Raw genomic sequence first — 22,590 nt, 5'->3', positions numbered from 1 at the left:
AATTCTAACTCACTGCTAGACATTGCCCTCCTCCCAAAATCACCCCCAGTAATATACGTGCTAACGTTGTGAGACCCTAGACTACCTTTATAAATCAATTTAATGGTTTAGCCGACATAAATAATAAATAGAAGGCTTTTTTGCAGTACTTAAATTTCAAGACGCTTACAGTACCGACGTAGTAATAACCAATTTTTTTTTGTTTCTGTCTTGGATTGTGGCGCTCTTTTTGCATAAGAAAATCGTATTTTAAATAATACCTTATTAAAAATGTTTACTGTTACAGAGAAACATCTCGTGGAGTACAGTCGCAAAGCAACGGAGGGCGGAGCTCCGTTACCGGACGACGCGTACTATCTCTACGAGTTCGCAGCGCAGTTGCAAGCTCACTGCAACGTAAGTGTTGACGCCGCTGCGGTTCGTTTGGGAGGTGACCGATGTTGTAACGTCGCAATACTAATGAGCGACTTCCCCCCCAGATGTCCGACGCGTCTCTGCTCAGCACGCGCACCCACGTGCGCGCCGTGCTCGCGCGCTACGAGGCGAGACAGGCAGCGCCGCACCGACAGCGCCTCGTGTGGAGGCTCTCCGAGCGCACGCTCAAGGTACGCGGGGGCTTGCGGTGCTGGCCGCCGTCACAACGCACAATGTTTCATTCCCCTCCGACCCTGTCGGAGTTCCGTTAGAAGTTTTACTCGTAAAACCATTTTTTTAGGTTTTAGCAAAATATAGTTAAGTTTCTAAAAATGCTTAAACAGAAAATTCACTACTAAAACGGTACTACAGTGGAATTTTCTTAGGGTATTTGATTACCTTTAACAGCAATTAGTGGTTATTTATAAGAAAGTGTTGCCATGTAGACTATACAATATTGTTTTATCATGTACAATGTACATGATGAAACAATATTGCTTATGAAATAAATAAAATAAATTTAATTTTGACTATGATGTCTCCAGTGTTATTTATTTGTACTTGTACTGCACAGATAGAATATAGATAGTTGGTACCACGTGACCATTATACCTGGCTACTTTTATATATAATGCGAGATAAATTTTAACTAGATAGCATTTTTTTTTTATCTTTAAAAATATTGTTTTTCGAATTTCTACTAGGTCTATTTTATTTATAAAAATATTTTTTTCCTTTAAGGTACTTCGTCCAACCGATCGGTTGACGTCTCTACTGCCGACAATCGAGGAGCAACACTTCGCTGTCGACGTAACTCCAAAACGCACCAGGTAACGTAACGCGAGTTTCTACGTTCGACTTGAACTATACGATGTCATGTAATATTCGTTGTTCCATTTTAAGTGACATTAATTAATAAAAAGTAATAACTTGTCTCTGATAGAAAGTTAGCTGTGATGGTCAGATTCACGATTAAGCCAATAGACAGATGGGTTACACAGGCGACAAAGTAAATTTATATTTTCTTGCAGAACAGGAAGCGAAAGCAGCGAAAACGAAGAGACCTCGGACTGGCCGCGGAGCCCCGTCTTACCCGTCTACTGCGACAACTGAAACATAAACAATAACAATTAACCGCGAAGGCTGAACTATCGCTACCTTTGTTCGGTGAGAAGAAAAAGTAAAATAAAAAAAAGTAGAAATAACGGTGTGAAAGCTGAATAACCTGCTACTTTTGCCTGGTGAGAAGACAAATTAGGTAGAAAAATTAAGATCATTAACTACTGAACATCTATCGACCGTCGCAAGCAATGAAGAAATATAATACTGCGGAGGAAAACTCGACTACTTATTGTTCAGAACTCAGGAAAACAGTAGAAAACGGGAAAACGGAAGCCATAATATCATTTTCATTAAGTACAATGGCTGTATGATATAGAGTCCTTGCTTTAAAATAAAAAAAAAAAAACAAAAAAAACGGTAGCTATTCATAATTTTACAAGGCAAGACAGGCATATTTTTATTCATAATAATTCTTATTATAAATAAAATTTTCTCAAATGAAAAGTTTTTTACTGGAACATCTCACATGGCCATATAATGTGTAATATATGACAATAATAACATTATTGCCATTGTCTAATAATTAGTCTTAGTTAAATTTTAAAATAATAGCGAAATATTATTTGTTGGGATCCCACTTTTGCGTCGAGTCAAAATTACGTGATCCGCTTAAAAAAAACTACGGTTACATAAGTATATTGGTCTTGTGAAATAAAAATACAAATAAACATTTTTAATATTTTTGGGTCAAATTATAAATTTAAAAAAAAGAAATGTACATGTGTAAGCGTAGCTTTATTCCGGGGATTGGGATGAATCGAGTTTTTTTTTGGTCATTTAAAAAAATACGCGAGGCATATTAGTGTGATTATAGATTCATCAGTTCGAAATTTAAAGAGGCCATATTCATACAGCATTCTGTGCTGTGGGAGATAGTGATAGGTTTTCTTGTCTTGCGCGGTGGTGTTGTATGTTTATGAATCGAGCGTTATTTTGTAAGATTTTTTTAACATCGGCGAGAGCAAGGCTGGTTTACCGCCATTTTTATCAGAACCCAGAGCTTTATTAATGTAATTTTTTACTTTTTAAGAAAAAAAAAAATAGTTTTGGCGGGAAAGAGCGTTGCTCTCGCCCGGTCCATAGCTTTCGTACTGTGATGATTTTTGTAAAAACGAAAAAAAAATATTCCATATTTTATAGTTGTAAGTGTTTAAATGTGTCACATAGAATGAGTGAATGAAACGTAAGAAAAAAAAGTAAAAAAAAAATCCACCGAATTTTTTCTTGTAATTATCAATCAATAACTTAGTATTATGATATTATATAGTTAGTAAAATAGTTAATTATAATATATTATACTTCTTTATTATACTGACTAACTCCACGAGTTTCTAATAAATTATTTGAAATTATTCATTAATATATCGTTGGGATTTCAAAATTATCGTGTATTCATATTTCCTTTAAAATATTGTAATTCATTTCATTTATATCTAGTTATAAATCGATAAATGAAAAAAAAAAAAAATTACAAATTTAAAAAAATAAAAAAAAAATTGATCTCACATAATTTTTCGTAGTATAACAGTAATTTAAACAAAAAAGCAAAAAAAAATGTGTAGTGTGTTTTTTCTTTTTTTGTTATACAAAATATTTTCAGAAAGGTGCGTTTACAAATAATGTAATTTAAGATAGCCAGATAAATGTTCTTTCCGTTTCAATAATTTGATTTATATTACCTCTGACATCATTGTACTCTGTGATAAACGTCTTATGAATAATATTGTCTTAAATAATTACGATTGTACAAATATAAATGACTCATCTCTTGACAAACGGAAGAATTTAATATTACATAGTCAAATCTACACCCTTTCTTCTTTCAACTAAATACTAATAGATAAAAATCTTGGTATCCGATTTATTTTAATAATAAAAAATGTATTTAGGATCGAATTGTCAATTCCTTTGATCATTTTCTATAGTTATTTAAAAAAAAAAAAGTAAAGTAGTTTTTTTTTATTTGACATGTAATCCGTTGCAATGAAAGTGGACCATAGTGCTTTATATTACAATAATAATATTTTTTTCAATATAATAATATCGCTCAAACTCTTGCCAAAAATGGTTCACTTAGTCGCTGAATCGTTCTCCATTTTCTAACATAATATTATTAATGAGATTTTATATCAGAGTTTTCATTTTAACTATTACAAAGTAAAAGTATTCATTTGTCTCTTTGCATTTAAATAAAGAATTGTAGATTGTGTGCATGAACTTTAATTGTGTTATAATTTATTGTAACGCGTCTTGTGAAGTGAAAATATTGAAATCTCGAATTAGAGAATAAAAACAAAAGTAACGACTCTTGACATTTTGTTTTATTTATTTCCCGCCTATTTTTCTGTCACTTACTTTTTTCTGACTACGTTATAGGAGTAAACAGCCACGTCAAGATGTTTGAATTTGTCCTATTGGTATTAGAAATATTTATTAGAAAAATATTGGTATCTCGAAGATTCTATGATAAAAGGAATTAAAAAAAAAAGGAAGAAATTTTTTTTTAATAATTTGTTAATAAAGCAAAACGTGAGATAACTACCGTTTAAATTACATAGCTAGGATTTTATTTTTTTAATAATTGAATTTGACTATTTACAAAAACCGTTATTTGAAATATATGCAGACCGAGGCAAAGCTTCCAAACGGTATAATAATGTTTTACAAAAGACTATAAGAGCACTACTAAATATTGACCGGATGGACTAATGTCACCATGTGGTAGTCGTAATGATGGCAATGGACTGACACTGGTTCTCTGGTAACGACTTCGGCGCTCGACGCCGCAGCGTTACATGCGTTGACACAGGTCGCGCCGCGGAAAAAGCTGAAGCGAATAAACGGTGCAATTATTCATCTCTGAGCCGAGATGGCCCAGTGGTTAGAACGCGTGCATCTTAACCGATGATTTCGGGTTCAAACCCAGGCAGGCACCACTGAATTTACATGTGCTTAATTTGTTTATAATTCATCTCGTGCTCGGCGGTGAAGGAAAACATCGTGAGGAAACCTGCATGTGTCTAATTTCAACGAAATTCTGCCACATGTGTATTCCAACAACCCGCATTGGAGCAGCGTGGTGGAATATGCTCCATACCTTCTCCTCAACGGGAGAGGAGGCCTTAGCCCAGCAGTGGGAAATTTACAGGCTGATTATGTTTTATGTTATGTTATTCATCTCTTATTCAAACGTTTATATCTGTCCAATTTGCAGTTTTTAATGATAAACGTAGGCGGAGGAGCAAATGGGCCACCTGATGTTAAGTGGTCACCACCGCCCACAGACAATGGCACTGTAAGAAATATTAATACCTTACATCGCAAATGCGCCACCAACCTTGGGAACTAAGATTTTACGTCCCTTGTGCCTGTAGTTACACTGGCTCACTCACCCTTCAGACCGGAACTCAAAGCCCTACCACCAAGTAAGTTGAATTATTTGGCTTTGTAGTAGCAGTGCACTGGTGACATGGGAGGTTCATTTGACTAATTGTATTAGAATTTCCTTATTTATTTAGCTTTTTTTTTACAATTAAAAACAAATTAAAAAAAAATACATTTTGAATTTTAACGTAATAGTTTTCTTAATATATATTTTATAGAATCACCACCAAGAATGTGGACATTGATTACTTGTATGAAACAGTTATGCAATGCTTGTTTTGTCTTTTTTAATATATATTATTGAGCTTTATCAGATGTTTCAATAATTTTTTTTTTTAGGCACAAGTAAGCATATAACAGGTTAAAAATATAAAAAATAGCAGTTGAGGCTTAAAAGGATAAAAATCGCTGCTGGACATTACGACAATACTAAAATTACAATTTTTCTGAATATGACCCTTATACAATACAGGCTGATCTTATCACAATCGACATTCCTACTCTTATTGGGGAATTAGTGCTGATGATGGCATCATGCAAATGGTTGACTTCCAGGCAGGATATATAACATACATATATAATTGTATTCAACTAACATGACCGTATTTTTAGATGTTAAAAAAGAGTAACTACTGATTTTCTTGCCGGTTCTTCTCGGTAGAATCTACATTCCGAACCGGTGGTAGCTTTACTTAATATAGTTTGTTAAATGACGATTTAAAAGTGCTTGTAAAAGCCTACTTGAATAAAGTAGATTTTGATTTTGGTTCCCTGGAAACGACGTCGGATCCAAGTATGCGTTACATTTTGACACTGGTATTCATTAAGATTTTTTTTTATTAATAATAATTAACGTCTTAATCTAAATGATACTTAAGGCAAAAAGTATGGAGAATTTACTTCGCAATTAGTACTTTTTCAGTTGGCTCATTAAAACTTAAGCAAACTCCGCCCTTCTCTTCCAACAACACGCACCGGCTCATATAAGTTGCGAAGTTAAGTTCATTTTTAATAATTATTACTTAACATGAAAAGTTAGTCAGTAACCTCTCCTTATAATCAGATTTAAATGAAGGTGAATTCTGTTATCGAATAATTTGATTAAAAAAAAAACACGTATAAACAAAATATTTATTGTTATAAAACAGAATATGTAAATCAATAAAAATAATTGAAAATCTAGTGTATTTTATTTTCAATTTAAATATTGTGACAAAATATACATATAACTCACACAATCATAATCGAATACCGTTGAAACTTAAACTCAATTCATTTTTTTTTACAATTATCCTTAAAAAATATTGTAAGGAAAAGAAAGTCGCGTCCTAATTTTTAATTTTATATTTATATTAAAACCTTTAACTATTTACTCGGGACTAGTTAAATGAACTTATTATGAAAAAAAAAAGAAAGTATTTCATTCCATAGAGAAAAAATGTCAGTGACGCAAAAAATGGCGCCAAAATGTTATGACAAAAAAAAATATCTTATATAAAACTAAAATTATTATTAGACATTAACAATAATTAACATTTATAAAAATCAATTAGTGTGACAACTTTATTGTTTTTGCAAAATTTTTTTTTTTTAAAACTAATGTACAAATTTAAAAATAAAATATAAAATATTTACAACTTTTAATTCTTATCTTAATATAAACAATTCGTTTGTTGTTTTATGAACATTAATTAATAATAATTTCTGCATCACCAGTGCTTATAATAATAACCGAACGCTGTGCAACGTTGCCATATGACAACGTTGCACAGCGTTCGAACGTTTTTTCTTCAACGAAAGTTGCATGCGGATTTAATTAATTACTATTACTATGCATATAACCGCCAAAGAACTAAGAAAATGTCGGTGGAAACAAAGATCACATCATAATTTATTTAAAAAGTTTACAATAGTTGAAATTGGAAAACCTTCGACGAATTAAAAAAAAAAACTTCTGTTGTATATGGAGTATGTACTAACTGATGAATTATAAATAATTAATGTAACTGGCAACACTTGAAATAAAGAAAACTTTCATTGTTGTAAACGTTATCAAATATTATATATACAAGAATAATTATGTATCAGATCAAAACAAAACTACGGAGATCAAATTAATGTCGAATTTTCAATATATTTTAATATGTAAATTATCGTTTAATGTTAAACTATCTAAGTTTATAACTAAACTAAGCATATTTCTTATAATATATTTATATAATAGCACATACAACTATGCTGTGTTTTCAATAATTATACAATTTAAAAAAAAGTTGCAATATGAGGATTTCAATCTGATTTACCTTTCTGAATAATTTTAAAAAAAGTTACAAAAAAGCATTCGTGTCCATCGAGTTGTAATTCTTTAAATAATCACAACACATTTTGTTAAAAGTAAATATAAATCTTATCATTAATCATTTAAAAAATAACAAAGACTTCGCCATAATAGAAAAACTAAAATATCTTATCCGTAGGAAACTAAAATCTAAATTTGTTAATTATACCTTAATCTTATTTTAATAAAAAAAAAATAACGAAAAAATATTGACAGCGCGCCATTTTGCTTAAATTCGAATGTCATTGATGTCATAAATTTATTGACGTTCTAATTTCTAAATTCCTTATAATTTTATGAAAAACACAGTTTAGTTTCGTAAAAAATATTTATTTTAAAGTTATTTATCGTTATAAATTCATTTTTAACGGCATTTCTTGAGAAAATCTAGAACTTCAACGGGATAGTTTTGCCGTGATGTGGACTTCATCGCTGATCGGGCGTATTCCAAAGGATTGACGGAGCTGTAAAATTAATAACAATTAATTAATCATTATATATACTAACATTAAAATCGTAAAATTTTAATGTTTGATAATAAAACTTTAGTGTACACAGATCTTCAGTAAAATATTAATTAGTATTAGATTTATATTTTATATGGAAACTAGCGACCCGCCCCGGCTTCGCAAGGGTGGAATGCTGATTCTAAATATATATGCATGTCTTACAACGTTCACAGTTTTTCAGTCATTAAACAAACCGCTATGTCCTTGCGTTTTAAATCTGTAATATCTTCGGAAATATTCATTTAAATTACACGCTGTGAAGGGAAATATTGATCTAAATTAAATGTACAATGTATTTAAGATACTTAATTGGATAAGGATTAATGCTGTATTGCTTAAATCGCTTCGAAAATAAGCCATTATTTCTCGTAAAAAGTAAAGGATAAAAAATGGTTATTGTGTTATCCCTAAGAGATAGACATATACCATCGCGGACATTTTGAAGACCTTTATAAGGTTTACAATACTGTAGTACATTATTTTGATCTATCTCGTAGGGTTCAGCCAGCGTTTGCAACGTAAGCGCAAAAAATGTGTTCATTTACGACATCACTTCAGAAACCTCTAAAATTATCAGTGTTTCTCTACTATATTGTGCATGTATTATACTTGTAAACCTTCCTCTTGAATCAATCTATCTATTAAAGAAAACCGCATCAAAATCCTTTGTGTAATTTTAAAGATCTAAGCATACACAGGGACAGACAGCGGTAAGCGACTTTGTTTTATATTATGTAAGGATATATTATCTGTGTATTTATGCATCTGTCATCTCGAGTGACACAGCGCGAAAGCGCGGGAAAATAATATATATAAAAATTGGCACGCGGTGACGTGTATGTGTGTGTGTGCACAGCGAGCTGATATTTAATTTAATCTATTTAATCTTATTTGTGAATCGACCTTACATGTGAACATTACAGAACCAATTCTAAAAATAATTTCACTGGTTGAAAGCTATATCATTCTTGAGAGCTATAGGGTATAAATTTAATATGATATTATATTATTTATTAATAAATGCACCTGTGCAAAGCAGGGCTTGGTTGCTAGTTTAAAATAAAATCCATTATTATAAATGTCAAAATTTTGGCATCGGCTCACAAAGAAATATCTTAGACTAGAAATATAAGTAGTATTAAAAAAAAAACCTGTCTGTTTTTTGCATATCAATGTGCAAAAAATCTGGGAGTCAAGATTTCATAAACCTAGCGTCTGTTACACTGGGTCACCAGCTTCGAACCAGAATTCCACCGCTACGCAGCGCGGTAGAATATATGATGAGGGGCTTACCTTCGATTCTGAACATGGGCCAGTTTCCTCCATTCCTTCCTGTCGATATGCAGGAACAGTATCATTATGATTGTGAGGTCGCAGTTGGCGGAGTTGACCGCTAGATGGAGGGGGGTGTCCCCACCTTTAATATCCTGCAATTTTTGGTTATAAATAAAACTTCAATTCTTATAACATATATAAATTAGTTTTAAGGAGTTCGTATCGTTTTTTTGGAACGAAGTTCTTTAACGCGGTAGATTGAACTGACGGAAATCGTTACGTAAGGAAAACGCTCTCATCATGATCAGCCCATATTCGTCCACTGCTGGACGTAGGCCTCTCCAAATGCACGCCACTGGGGAGGGCGTCCTACTCTACGTTCTCAAGGCGAGCATTTTCTATCCCTCTCATTCTCGCTGTGATTTTAGGTGACAAGTGATTTTAGTGATTTAGAGGAAGACGACCAATGAAAAGAAAGAATGTTACTTCTGATATGACGTCGGATAGGGATGTATGGAGGAAGACACGCTGCGCCGACCCCAATTAAATTGGGATAAGGGCAGGGGGATGATGATTTAATTATTTTCAAACGTTAATTCATTTAGTGTGTCTGTTATTCAATATATAATATATAGAAAAAGCAACTTCGTTCCAACTGGGTATCTCAGGATGTCACCCAATTGAGTTAATTCAGACACGGCAGCGCGCAAGAATTAGTCCTAAAAGTTCTAAAATTTTATAGACGTCATATATTGAGTTGGAAATAGTTGAAAAGGTAGTCGTAGTCGGGTAAAGTGTGTGTGTGTTGTGTGCGTGCGACTCACCCCGCGCCACAGGTCGGCGCCCGCGTGCTTGAGGAGCACGTGCAGTGCGTGCGCTCGGGGCGTACGCGCGCTGTGCTCGCCGCAGCACACGTGTAGCGCCGTGTAGCCTGCCCGACACCCGACAACCGACATCACACGCGTTAATTTAAGCTTACAATTCATTCATCGCTTACGAAATCAAAAAAACATCTAAATTCTTATGTCATCGGAATATCAGATGACGTCGACTTGAAGTTGACCACATCTAGAAACACTATGAATATCGTTTCATTCGATTCAAAATACGTTGATTAAACGCACGAAACATACCTGTCTCTCTTTAACTTTACGGTTACCCGTCTCTGTGAAAGAGATGAGGCGAATGTTCAACACATTTCGATCGCTATTACGATCGTTTCGTCTCTTTCTTATAAAACTTTTTTTTTATGATACATGGCAAAGGTCACAGTTGATTTAAGCAGCTTGTATTGCCTGGAGAATAATATAAATAAAAATGTCCTCGAATCAGTCGTAAAAGTGTTCATTTGGTTGTAGGTCCTTGGCAGTCCAGTCTGGGTAGGCACCACCTCATCACATTTTCCACTGTCAAACAGCGATGTTTAGTACTGCTGTGTTGAGGTTTGAAGGGTGATTTAGCAGTAACAAGGGACATAAGGTTATTGTTTCTTACAGTCTATGGGCGGTGGTGCCCACTCACCATCAGGAGGACCATTTGCCTATCTATATCACAAAAAAATACCTTTAAACATTCAAAATTGTTAACTTAAGTTAGTTTTAAGCTACTCGTGTACCAGATAGGTTTATATGAAATATATATATATTTTTTTAATTGTTTAGTACTTAAGTACAAAAAAAAAAACAAATTGTAACAAATTACATAACAAGAAGATTTTTAGTACAAAATTTGTGTAATATTAAAAGCCTATATAAAAAATTTCGTTTCGTTACAAGTGACACTGACCATCTGTGTTGGCTTGATGCACGTTGAACAGCGGCTGGTCACCATCCTCGCGACGCACGAGCTCCGCGAGCACGTCCGCGCACTCGTCGCCAGCGCGTGCGCACGCCGTTACTAAGCTGTCGCCCAGTGCGTCCACCTGCAGAATATGATCAATTAGATTTGTCTTTACAAATTTATTACTGCCAAAGTATTAATAATAAAACCGGCCAAGTGCGAGTCGGAATCACGTATGAGAGTCTGTTTAATTTGTTATTATTCTGTTTTTTAGTATTTGTTGTCGCGGCAACAGAAATACATCATCAGTGAAAATTTCAACTGTCTATCACGGTTCATGATATACAGCCTGGTGACAGACGGATGAACAGCGCAGACTTCAAATCAAATCAAATCAAAATATACTTTATTCAAGTAGGCTTTCACAAGCACTTTTGAATCGTCATTTAACAAAATATTTAAAGTAAAGCTACCACCGGTTCGGAATGTAGATTCTACCGAGAAGAACCGGCAAGAAAATCAGTAGTTACTCTTTTTCAACATCTGAAAATACAGTCATGTTAGTTAAATACAATTATATATGTATGTTGTGTCTCCTGTCTGGAAGTCAACGAGCGTTAACTCCACGTTTTTTTATCATCAATATACTCTTGTATCGAATAATATGCCTTCTTAACAGATGTATTTTTTCAAATGACTTGAATCTATGAAACGGCAAAGTTAAAATTGTCTGCGGAATTTTATTATAGAAACGGATACCTTGCCCCAAGAATGATTTATTGACTTTGCGGAGTCGGAAACTTACTAAAAGGGTTCCGTTATTCTTTAGGTATGAATTACAGTTCAATATGATCTCGATTATATAACTATTTTCACTGAACCGTATCTGGATTGTTTTAGTACGAAACGGAAACGATTTCGTATCGAAACGCTTGCGATAAAACGACAATCAATGTAGAATCGACGTTCGGGTTTCCTCGCGACATTCTCGTTCATAAACAGATATTTAAATTCAGCGAGGAATGTCATACCTTGGAGCGATACCGGTATTAAAATTAAAATGACTGCAATCCAAAATTATATAGTCGACGACGTTTCACGCGGTGTCAGTCGATAGCTTGATTATAGCAATACGTAAGAAATGTGACTGAACTGTCAGATTTGACAGCTCGCCATTATAGGTTCCTTTTTAGGGTTCCGTATTCAAATGGCGAAAAACGGAACCCTTATAGATTCGTCGTCGTCATGTCTATCTGTCTTTCTGTTCGTCCGTATATCACAGCCACTTTTTTTCGAAACTATAAGAACTATACTGTTGAAACTTGCTAAGTGGATGTATTTTCGAACCCACCCGCGTTCCCGAAAATTTTATGTTTTCCCGGTATAAAAAGTATTCAATATGTTATTCCAGTACATATTCTATCTGTGTGCAAAATGTTATCCAAATCCGTTTAGTAAATTTTACGTTAAAGAGTAACAAACATCCATCCATACCTCAGAGAAATCAGCCAGATCCATACACACAAACTTTCGCGTTTATAATATTAGCAGGAAGTAGGATTACTACTATGCACTCTCTTTCATAAGAGACAAGACAATGTCCTGATCTCCGATGTTACACGAGCATTCACGAAGGGCTATGAGGTTTCGTGAAAAGTTGGTAACTGTCATCCCGATTGACGGCTTCTCCTTATTATTATTATAGTTTTTAAAAGCTATTATACTCTTTGCTAGATGCGACTTATAATGACATTGCGACGCAATACGTCATACTCAATCGGTAAAGCAGGTTGCTCATACTGAGCACACGAAAATAGATCTTAAGGTTTAACCTTTTCTTACCCCGACTGTACATTACAATGTAAACTTCCACCCAAAATTGGTTTGAACGAGATATAATAAGTAGTTTTTTTTTAATTTCATAAATCATAAACATTGTTATTATGCTACGGAACCCTTCATGGGCGAGTCCGACTCGGACTCGGCCGCTTTTTATTTTACTTAGAGCGTCCGTTAAAACTCGTCTCTGTACTGAGAATAACTCTTAGTATCATGGGACGACGGCTGGTTTGTTTCTTTATATATTTTAACTTGGTGGCAGTCTTTGTAGGTACCACCCACTCACTGGATTTTATAGTTTAGTTTTATGAGATCTATATAATCATGTGAATCCAGAATATAATTAAAAACAAATATCTGTTAATCAATATTTTGAAAGTGTTTAGTACACGCGCCACACACGAGGCCTGTGTGTGACCTTGACGTAAGTCACGACGTAAGAGTCGATCTTATGGCCAACTCGACGTTAAATATTTCACTGAACCAGACAGCAATACTTAGCATTGCTGTGTTCCGGTTTGAATGGTGAGTGAGCCAGTGTGACTACGATCACAAAAGGTAACATCTTAGTTCCCAAGGTTGAACCATTGGCGATTTGACGAATGGTTGATATTTCACAGCCACATGTCTATGGGCGGTGGTGACCACTTACCATTCGACCGTCGACTTTTTTTATATATATGTAATATCACTACGTCGGGTCCAAGCCCGAGTTATATTGGACGATCGTAAATTTGCCAGACGTCTAATGTTGTAAGAATGTTCAAAGATTTCACAGAAATAAAGTTTCGGGTGCATTTTCTTAAGAATTCATATAACAATAAACAATACAGTATATTCCAGTGTAAGAACTACAAATTGGATAAACATATTCCATGCGATTCGATAATAGCTCTACATGCTATCCGCTTCTAAAATAAAATTCCGCAGATATTTTTAACTTTGCCGTTTCATAGATTCAAGTCAATTGTAAAAAATACATTTGTTAAGAAGGCATATTATTCGATACAAGATTATATTGATGATAAAAAAGCGTGGAGTTAACGCTCGTTGACTTCCAGACAGAAGACAACATACATATATAATTGTTTGACTGTATTTGTCATGACTGTATTTTCAGATGTTGAAAAAGAGTAACTACTGAGTTTCTTGCCAAATCTTCTCGGTAGAATCTACATTCCGAACCGGTGGTGGCTTCACTTTAAATAGTTTGTTAAATGACGATTCAAAAGTGCTTGTAAAAGCCTACCTGAATAAAGTATATTTTGATTTTGATATTGTACACGACAAACAGTTGATTAGTATATCTCTATTTATAACACAAATCTGTTCCAATTTAATTATATGACTTGACTTTACATCTTAATACAGATCAACTCACCTCAGAGAACACGTAGTCGTTTTCGGGTTTATAAGTACGCGTTACGGTTCGTATGCACTGTACCAAGTATCGTGTTAAGAGGGGCCTTGTGTTACATCTCAGTACAGCTGATTTGAGAAGACTTAAACCTGTAAACAAATTTTTATTCGTTTAAAATAGTTTGGGAAATGTATTATGACGCACCTGCAACGATTACTGCTTTGTTAAAAACACCGAAGGGAGTCTTATGGGGGTTAATTATTTCATGCACATTACAGACTTTAAATTTATACAAAACGAGTTAAATAATTTAATTCTTTATAAAAATTTTAAATTGAGTTCAATTAAATAATTTCGATGACCCAGTGGTTAGAACGCGTGCATCTTAACCGATGATTTCGGATTCAAACTCAGGCAGGCACCACTGAATTTTCATGTGCTTAATTTGTGTTTATAATTCATCTCGTGCTCGGCGGTGAAGGAAAACGTTTTGAGGAAACGTGCACGTGTCTAATTTCAACGAAATTCTGCCACATGTGTACCCATGCGCATTGGAGCAGCGTGGTGGAATATACTCAAAACCTTCTCCTCAAAATTAGAGGAGGCTTTAGCGCAGCAGTGGGAAATTTAATGGCTGTTAATGTTGTACCTAATGTTGAACAAAAAAAATGTTAATTACATTCAATTTAGCTTTTAGCTAATTAAATATGTAATAAAGATTTTATATTAATTGATGTTTAAAAGTTATCACGAAATAAAACAGTTTCATTAAATTGATTAGAAAAGATACGCAAATGTCAAGTTCGGTTTGCTAATATACTACAAGGTTAGAAGATGGCGTCAGACCTATAGACGTATATTTATTGGTTACACGAACAATGTTTCTAAATCGTTAAAATTATTAACTACCGATTTCTTGTCGGTCCTTCTCGGATGCATTAAAAAATAATTTATCTACTCATCAATACGTGGGTACCATCTATGAGTTTACCACGCGAGAGGTACCTACCCACTTTAAATCTAACTCAACACATACCTACGAATAACAAACAATGATCAAAATATTTTTTAGAGTTCTCCAGAAGTAAAATGAAAAATATTAGACTACTTAAAAGTCGATTTACGATAATATAATGTAGTAACATTTTTTATTAGTTTTGTAGTCGGTGTCAGCCAAGACTAACAAAAAGGATGAAAACCAACTTTTTCAAAAATACAAGATTTTCCGGCTAGGAAATTTGAAATTGTCGGCTTGAATATATTAAAATATATATATATATATGTAAATCATTTCATCATAATTTACAGCCTGTAAATTTCCCACTGCTGGGCTAAGGCCTCCTCCCCCTTTGAGGAGAAGGTTTGGAGCATATTCCACCACGCTGCTACAATGTGGGTTGGTGGATATAAATGTGGCAGAATTTCTTTGATATAAGACGCATGCAGGTTTCCTCACGATGTTTTCCCTCACCACTGAGCACGAGATGAATTATAAACACAAATTAAGCACATGAAAATTCAGTGGTGCTTGTCTGGGTTTGAACCCGCAAACATCGGTTAAGATGCACGCGTTCTAACCACTGGGCCATCTCGGCATTTATATAGACAGGATATATTATATACAAAATTGAATTTAACTAACATAACTTTGTATTTTGAAATGATGGAAAAGAGCACTAGTGAGTTTCTTGCCGGTTCTTCTTGGTAGAATCTACGTTCCGAACCGGTGGTAGCTTCACTTAATATGGTTTTTTAAAATGACGTTTCAAAAGTGCTTGTAAAAGCCTGTACTTCCTTGTTTTTTTTTTAATACTATAGGATGAGAAAGGGCTTGATTCATAGGGCATGCCCAAAGCCCTATATATCAACTTAACATTAGCCATTCTGCTGTTCTTGAACTACGCTCATATTTTGCACGAACTTGCACTCTCGGAATCCGATGAAACCTCAAATCCGACACGACCGGAAAGCGCTCAGGCGCAGGGCCGACTGCTTTACGTGCTGTCCGAGGCACGGGAGTACATACTTTCAACTTGTACTGACTCTGAACTGGCAGAAATTTAAACGTAAGGAGAAAGCGTTATCCCCCCTCCTCCCTCTTTCTCTTTTATATATTTATTTTTTAACAGATTTATTCCATGACGTATATTATTTAATCGTCCTGCGACACGTTTCGTTTTTTTTTTTTAATATAATTTAAAAAAAAACACTCACCAAAATTACCGACAAACAGCATCGGCTTCAGAGCGAGGACTTTCTCACAGATCAGCATAAATAGAGACATATTCAAATTGACATCTTTATCGTTTGACAAGTTTAACAGAACGTAATGCAGAACTCTGGAAAAAGAAGTATAATTTAAAATAAAGGTGCGCGTAGAAGTTCTACTTTACAAATTAAACTGATCCCGATTTAAATTTTCAATAAAATGAGATCGGGTAGTTTTCACGTCAGCCAATAACAAGAAAAAGAGTTGTCGAGAAACGTTAAAAAATTGGGTATCGACTTGAAAACCGCCAACGAATTTAACTACTGGATAATCTTTTGGACGGCAAGTTTATTTCGTTAAAAATTTCTTCTTCTTTGTAATTCATCAAATTATCCTTATTTTTTTAATAATAAATAAATATTGGACGACATCACATACATTACTTTCATCGCAATGTAAGTAGCTAAAGCACTTGTGTTATGGAAAATCAGAAGTAACGACGGCACCACAAACATCCAGACACGAGACAACAGAAAACTAATGAATTGTTAAATTTTTCAAAAAAATACATTTTTAACAAATTTGTCAAATATTAGTAATGTTTATTTAGATTTTTTTCAATACATTCTATTAATAAGAGATTTCATATTTGTTCAGTATTTTCTGTTTAAGTAACTGATAAATATTTGGCTCCCTATCCCTTTAAGAAACGTTAAAACTCGTTAAAACGGCTCATCCGACATAAACCGACAAAATCCGACTAAAACATAATTCAAGAAGGAAATTATGACCAAAGAAAAATCTAAAAATGCCCAAAATTCTAATAGGCAATTTAAAAAAAGAACGTTCCAAAATTAAACAATCATATTCACCCATAACAGTTCTCCAAATCTAATTGCGTTATTTTCCGGCAATTATTCTTCCTCTCCTCGATGTCCAACTTTTGCAAATATTCCGTGAATATTTCCTTGCACGGCCTTCTGTTGATTTGACAGCATTCCTTTTTCGAATAATTATTCGCTATCTCTTTCTGCAAATCTTTGAATTGCTTCATTGTCATTGATGACGTTAACGTCCTGTCTTTTTTCTTATCTGTGACATCCTTATCTAATTCTACATTATCTGTGATACAGCTCGGGTACTCGTCGAACGGTGTTATGTCTTGATATTTTTCATAATCACTGTTCGACATTGGCGATGAAGTTTCGGGAGAAAGTGTGTAATCAGAATTAATGGGGTTAAAAGAGGAGTGAGAGTCTGACATGGGGCTGGGGACGTTCTCGGAACGTGGTGGAGTTGGGAATATCGATGGTTTCTCCAATTCCCCGCCATCGATTATCGATAGATCGATATCGTAGTCGTGTGTATGGTTTGCTGTGGAGAATTCCTCAACCGGATTAGGGGTGGGGCTTTTAGTATTCGAAGCATAATTCGTTATTTGATTGGAGATATTTTGATCGTCTTGATCGATGAACTCTGATAGAATGTCGTCGACGTTTCTGGAACTTTCCGTAATAAATTCTTGAGCGATTTGCCAACGATCAACTTGTTCCTGTTGCGAGTTTTGGGCGAAATTTCTTACGTTTATTTCGATTTGTTTGAGGGCAAGGTCTATTTCGGAACAGTTTTCGCTTCTCGCATTAGCGTTCACTATAACTTGTCCACCCGAAAACGTCTGTTTGTTTATCTGGTTTATCTGAAAATGTAAGATATGTATTAGTTATAATATTGATTTTAATAGTCGCTGCAGATCCCGAGGTTCCGGGTTCGAAACTCTGATCGAGCTGATAAAGTTATCGAGTTTTCCTGTCGATAGAGTCTCAGTAACAGTCCGGAGTCTGATTACTGGTATTTACACACCTCGGAAAAAACGTAAAACCCGGCGCAAGACCACGTTAAAGCTGAACTCTTTCCGGTCGTATCGGGTTGGCTGTCCCAACTGATTATAAAAGTGCACACACATAATATCACCGTGACCGAAATCGGTCAGGAGGAAATCATCATTCTTTCAAAACGAATACTAAAAATGCCAGTATTACAAGAATTTTGTGCCTCTTTGAGTAGGCACCACCCAATCGTCAGACAATTCTGCCGCCAAACAGCCCTACTTAGTATTATTGAAACCGATTTGAAAGGCAAGGAGTGAGGCAGCGTAACCACAGACAGAAGGAACGTAACATTTTAGTTCCCAAGCTTGGTGACTCATGGTATGGTTAATATTTCTTACAGCGCGAATGTAAACTGTCTAAGTTCCATTAGTTTTATATTTCTATGTCTCCTACCTATTAACTGTTAAACTTAAGCTGACTAACTCGCATGAGATGAAATCACCCAGAGATCAGCTTTAAAGCTTCCACATCGCTGCATATAATACACTCAAAACTTATTAATTCGATGTCAATTGTCTTAAGAATACATATTTCAGGCACTAAAACTGGGGGTCGCCCATTGGTCGAAATTCGACCGTAAATCATTGCTAATCTACATCTATCTGTACTATTATATAAATCTGTAGAGTCTGTCTGTACATTCAATTTTTTAGGCTTTTACAAGCACTTTTGAATCGTCATTTTACAAACTATATTAAGCAAAGTTACCGCAGGCAACAGCTAGTAAAATTTAAGATGCGTTGATTCGAAAGATACGTAGGAAAAATGAGGATCAACTATAAGATTACTACTACATAAAAAAAACAAATGCAAAAAAAAAATTGATTTTCATCTTACACATGACGTGTGTACGATGTGTATGATACGTGTATGATTTGTATACTTAAACTATGAATGTTTCATATCAAATAGTATGTAGATCAGTGATTCCCAAAGTGGTCCAGGTGGACCCCCAGGGGTCCACGGGAGACTTGCTGGGGGTCTACGTAGGCGTGAATAAAAAATGGGGGTCTACGTAAATTTATCTGCTTTTGATAGTAAAGAGCAAAAATGTAAGCATAGTTTTTATAAGGGCCTACCTACATTGTTTTAAGTACCTAACTAAGTAGATAATATTTTAATAAGGCAAGCGACTGTTACTTGTCCAAACTTGCGTATTCGATATTACGTACAATTTCGTGTACAGACTTGCAAAGCGCTATCCGCCCAACAATGCTTAATGCTTGTTTAGACATGAGCTTGATCACCACTATAAATACTTGATGCCAAAGGCAAACTCATTTATTTCTTTCCGGAATTTCGAAAAAAAGATGTGAGAAAATTTATATCAGTATTTGCTAGTGCCGGAGAAAAGTAAGTACCTACCCTTTTTTTGTTATAGTACTTAAGTATTTTGTTTACGTGTAGTAGTCGGTTGATCTCAACTGCTTGTATAGATAGGTAACTTAGTAACTTACAGATATTTTTCACGAGTGAAGCACTACCTCTCTAAAAAGGCCGAATAAGCAATATCGCAGAGCAATTAATTTTGTAATGTTTCTTGCAAATAACTACTAATTTTATAAAACAGTAATTTCCCAATCATTTTAAATTGATTTTGAAGTAACTGAACTGAATGAGCGGTGCGCGGGCGACGGGAAAAGAGCGGGGCTTGAGCTTCGATGCCAGTTTGTCACGTTTTAACAATGAAGCCGCAGACAAAAAATTACGCAAATACACGGAGCGCGTGAACTCATTGACTTGATGAAATGTTAGTTAAGGTTTTTATGGACAATTTTGGGATTTCGACATTTATTTTCCTACACAAATATGATCAGTATTCGATACTGAGTACACCAATTTTTATTTGTACTATTAAAAATTAGTGGTAAATTAGGCACTTTAAAATTGATACCGTTTTGTGAAAACGTCTGTATTTGTCTTAGCGGTTTATTAGTTGGTCCCTTTACAAGCCATAATTCTATTTCCGCGTGCTGACAAAGGCTGCGGTGTGATTCCTATATTTAGAAAAAAACTTGGTAACTGACACGAAACATGTCTACAGCAAAGAAAAAATGTCGACAATATAGTGTCGATTATTTGAAATAAGGTATTGTTCCATCAGAGGCAGACAAACAATTGCCCATATGCCTATTATGCAACAAAGTTTTGAGCAATGACTCTATGAAACCATCAAAGCTCGAAGATCATCTAAAAAGGTGTCATACTGATAAAATAGGTAAAGATTTAAAATATTTTCAAACATTGAAGGAAAAATATGAAGAGACCCACCATGCACAGTATGTTCGCTTCAACATCTCAAAGTAACGAGGCTTGCGGGCATCTTACAATATCTCATTACTTATAGCAAAATCTGGAAAACGGCACACTATCGGAGAACAATTAATTTTACCCGCTGTTGAAGAGGTTTTAAAAACTGTTTTGCACAAATCTCCATTTGACGTACTAAAAAGAATTCCATTAAGTAACAATACTGTACAAAGACGCATTGATGAAATGAGCTCTGATACCGAAAGTTTTTTGTGCAATCATCTGCAAAAAACTCATTTTTCTATTCAACTGGACGAGTCAACGTTACCCGTTATTATTGGTATATGTCCGATTTATTATGGAGGAAGAAATTCACGAAGAATTGCTATTTGCCAGAACTTTGGAGACTGACACTAAAGGCGAATCAAAATTTAATGTCCTGAGTAATTTTTTTAAGGAAAAATTGATTTCATTTACAAACATTATTTCAGTGGCAACAGACGTAGCTCCTGCAATGGTCGGGCGATATCGTGGGTTTATAAGTCATCTCAAAAGAATTATACCAGGACTTACAGCTGTTAATTGCGTAATCCACCGACAACATCTTGTGGCAAAATATTTAAGCGACAGGTTGAACCAATCTCTTCATTTTGTAATAAAAGCTGTCAACAAAATCAGAAGCAATGCATTGAATACGCGTTTATTTGCTCAATTGTGCGACCAAAATGGTGAAGACTTCCAACGACTGCTCTTACATACTGAAGTACGCTGGTTGTCGAAAGGTGCATGCTTAACGAGATTTTACTCTGTTTTCGATTCCGTATTAGAGTTCCTAGAAAGTAGAGATCCAGATTTAAAATAAAACTTGATCAAATTCAAAGCAAACATTTTGGCTGCAAGCAGAAATACCCGATAAATATCCTGTGGGAAATCGCAAGGATATACTTCGTCATACCTTGTCGAAAGGAGTTTTAGTGCTACTCTTAACAAAAAAAGGAGCAAATTAAACATCACGGAGCGGGGGGATTTGCGGTTATTGCTCACAAAAATAAAGCCAAACGTTGATCGTTTGCTGACACTCCATCAAATACATCCTTCCCATTAATTAAAATTATGACCTGAACCTATATTACCTTATTAATTTTTTCTTGTAATTCTATTCTTTTAATAAATAAAGTGTTATAAAATGTCCCATTTTTCGTTTTTATTTTACCTATCGGAATATAGGGACAAAACTCAGAAGCGACATAATTTTTATTTTTTGGCGACTTAAGAACGTGGTAGAAATGTAGTAGCAGGGGTCCACCGAAACCAGAAAAATTTTGAAAGTGGTCCACGAGAAAAGTAAGTTTGGGAACTAATGATGTAGATAAACATGTATGTGTTAAACGTATCGTAGTGTGTGTAATGTTTTTTTTTTAATGTAATGCATATTTTACCAAAGTATACGCTTTCTTTCTCCACGTAAACTTTAATAGTGCAAATTTCATTCGTTCGCGTCTTATTTGGTAAAAAAGGGGTACAAAGTGAAGTCATAACTTCACGTATACAAAGAAGGCAGTTGATAAGTATAGATTAAATTAGTATAATTTTGTAATACTTGGAAATCACGTGTTCTGATTACAACCCGATCAAACACAGAGTTTTTATATTTTATTCTTGTCAACGTAGTTCTCGAATAATGCGTCTGAAATACGTTAAGATTCAAAAGCCAAAGTCTTCCAAGTGTTTTATGGGGAGGTGTTAACAGATGAACTAGTTGAAGGTTTAAATTAAGATAATTTTTTTTATTATCAGTGATTAAAATTCCTCGTGTTAGAACTTAGTATTAAGTCAGAAATATGACTATGTTTATTAGGTTTTCTTATATCATCACCGAGAATCAATTTTCCCGCCACGTCGAGTATATGTCAAAAAAGTGTTACCAGATTAAAAATATAATATTATAATGTTTAATAGACACAGTGACAAATACTCGTCTGTAATATACAGATAAAATATATTTGTCTCGATGGTCTAATGACGACCTTATGAGGCTGTAAATTACGAAGTCGTACGTGAAAAACTCAAATTTGTCCATTAAAAAAATATTGGAGTTTTCTGTGAAGATATATAGCGATCTCAAGGATTAATGCTTTATTTCCTAAAATCGCTTCGAAAGCCATTGTTTCTCGTAAAAAGACAAGGATAAAAAATGATTATTGTGGGTTATCAGTACGAGA

The 22,590-nt window shown here is 34.5% G+C and overlaps 2 protein-coding genes across 3 annotated transcripts in view; one reads left to right on the top strand and one right to left on the bottom strand.

The window, feature by feature from the left end:
* The window catches only part of LOC113391386 (cyclin G), a 31,134-nt gene extending 27,286 nt beyond the window's left edge, over window positions 1–3,848 (top strand). For both annotated transcript variants that reach the window (XM_026627338.2, XM_026627337.2), the window contains exons 8-11: window positions 287–396; window positions 480–605; window positions 1,156–1,244; window positions 1,446–3,848. In XM_026627338.2, coding sequence (XP_026483123.1) covers window positions 287–396; window positions 480–605; window positions 1,156–1,244; window positions 1,446–1,527 — 407 coding nt within the window. In that variant the 3' untranslated portion in view covers window positions 1,528–3,848. The remainder of the gene's footprint in view (window positions 1–286; window positions 397–479; window positions 606–1,155; window positions 1,245–1,445) is intronic.
* Window positions 3,849–7,369: 3,521 nt separating this feature from the next.
* The window catches only part of LOC113391350 (uncharacterized), a 52,381-nt gene continuing 37,160 nt past the window's right edge, over window positions 7,370–22,590 (bottom strand). Inside the window, exons 3-9 of the mRNA XM_026627284.2 lie at window positions 17,102–17,925; window positions 16,235–16,359; window positions 14,042–14,169; window positions 10,828–10,963; window positions 9,867–9,973; window positions 9,061–9,194; window positions 7,370–7,722 (exon numbers count right to left, since the gene is read on the bottom strand). Of these exons, the coding sequence (XP_026483069.2) occupies window positions 7,623–7,722; window positions 9,061–9,194; window positions 9,867–9,973; window positions 10,828–10,963; window positions 14,042–14,169; window positions 16,235–16,359; window positions 17,102–17,925 (1,554 nt within the window). The 3' untranslated portion in view covers window positions 7,370–7,622. The remainder of the gene's footprint in view (window positions 7,723–9,060; window positions 9,195–9,866; window positions 9,974–10,827; window positions 10,964–14,041; window positions 14,170–16,234; window positions 16,360–17,101; window positions 17,926–22,590) is intronic.

This window comes from Vanessa tameamea, chromosome 31, assembly GCF_037043105.1.
Source record: "Vanessa tameamea isolate UH-Manoa-2023 chromosome 31, ilVanTame1 primary haplotype, whole genome shotgun sequence".
Classification (NCBI taxonomy): domain Eukaryota; kingdom Metazoa; phylum Arthropoda; class Insecta; order Lepidoptera; family Nymphalidae; genus Vanessa; species Vanessa tameamea.
The sequence above is the reverse complement of the archived record's forward strand: the minus strand, read 5'-3'. Positions and strand labels throughout refer to the sequence as shown.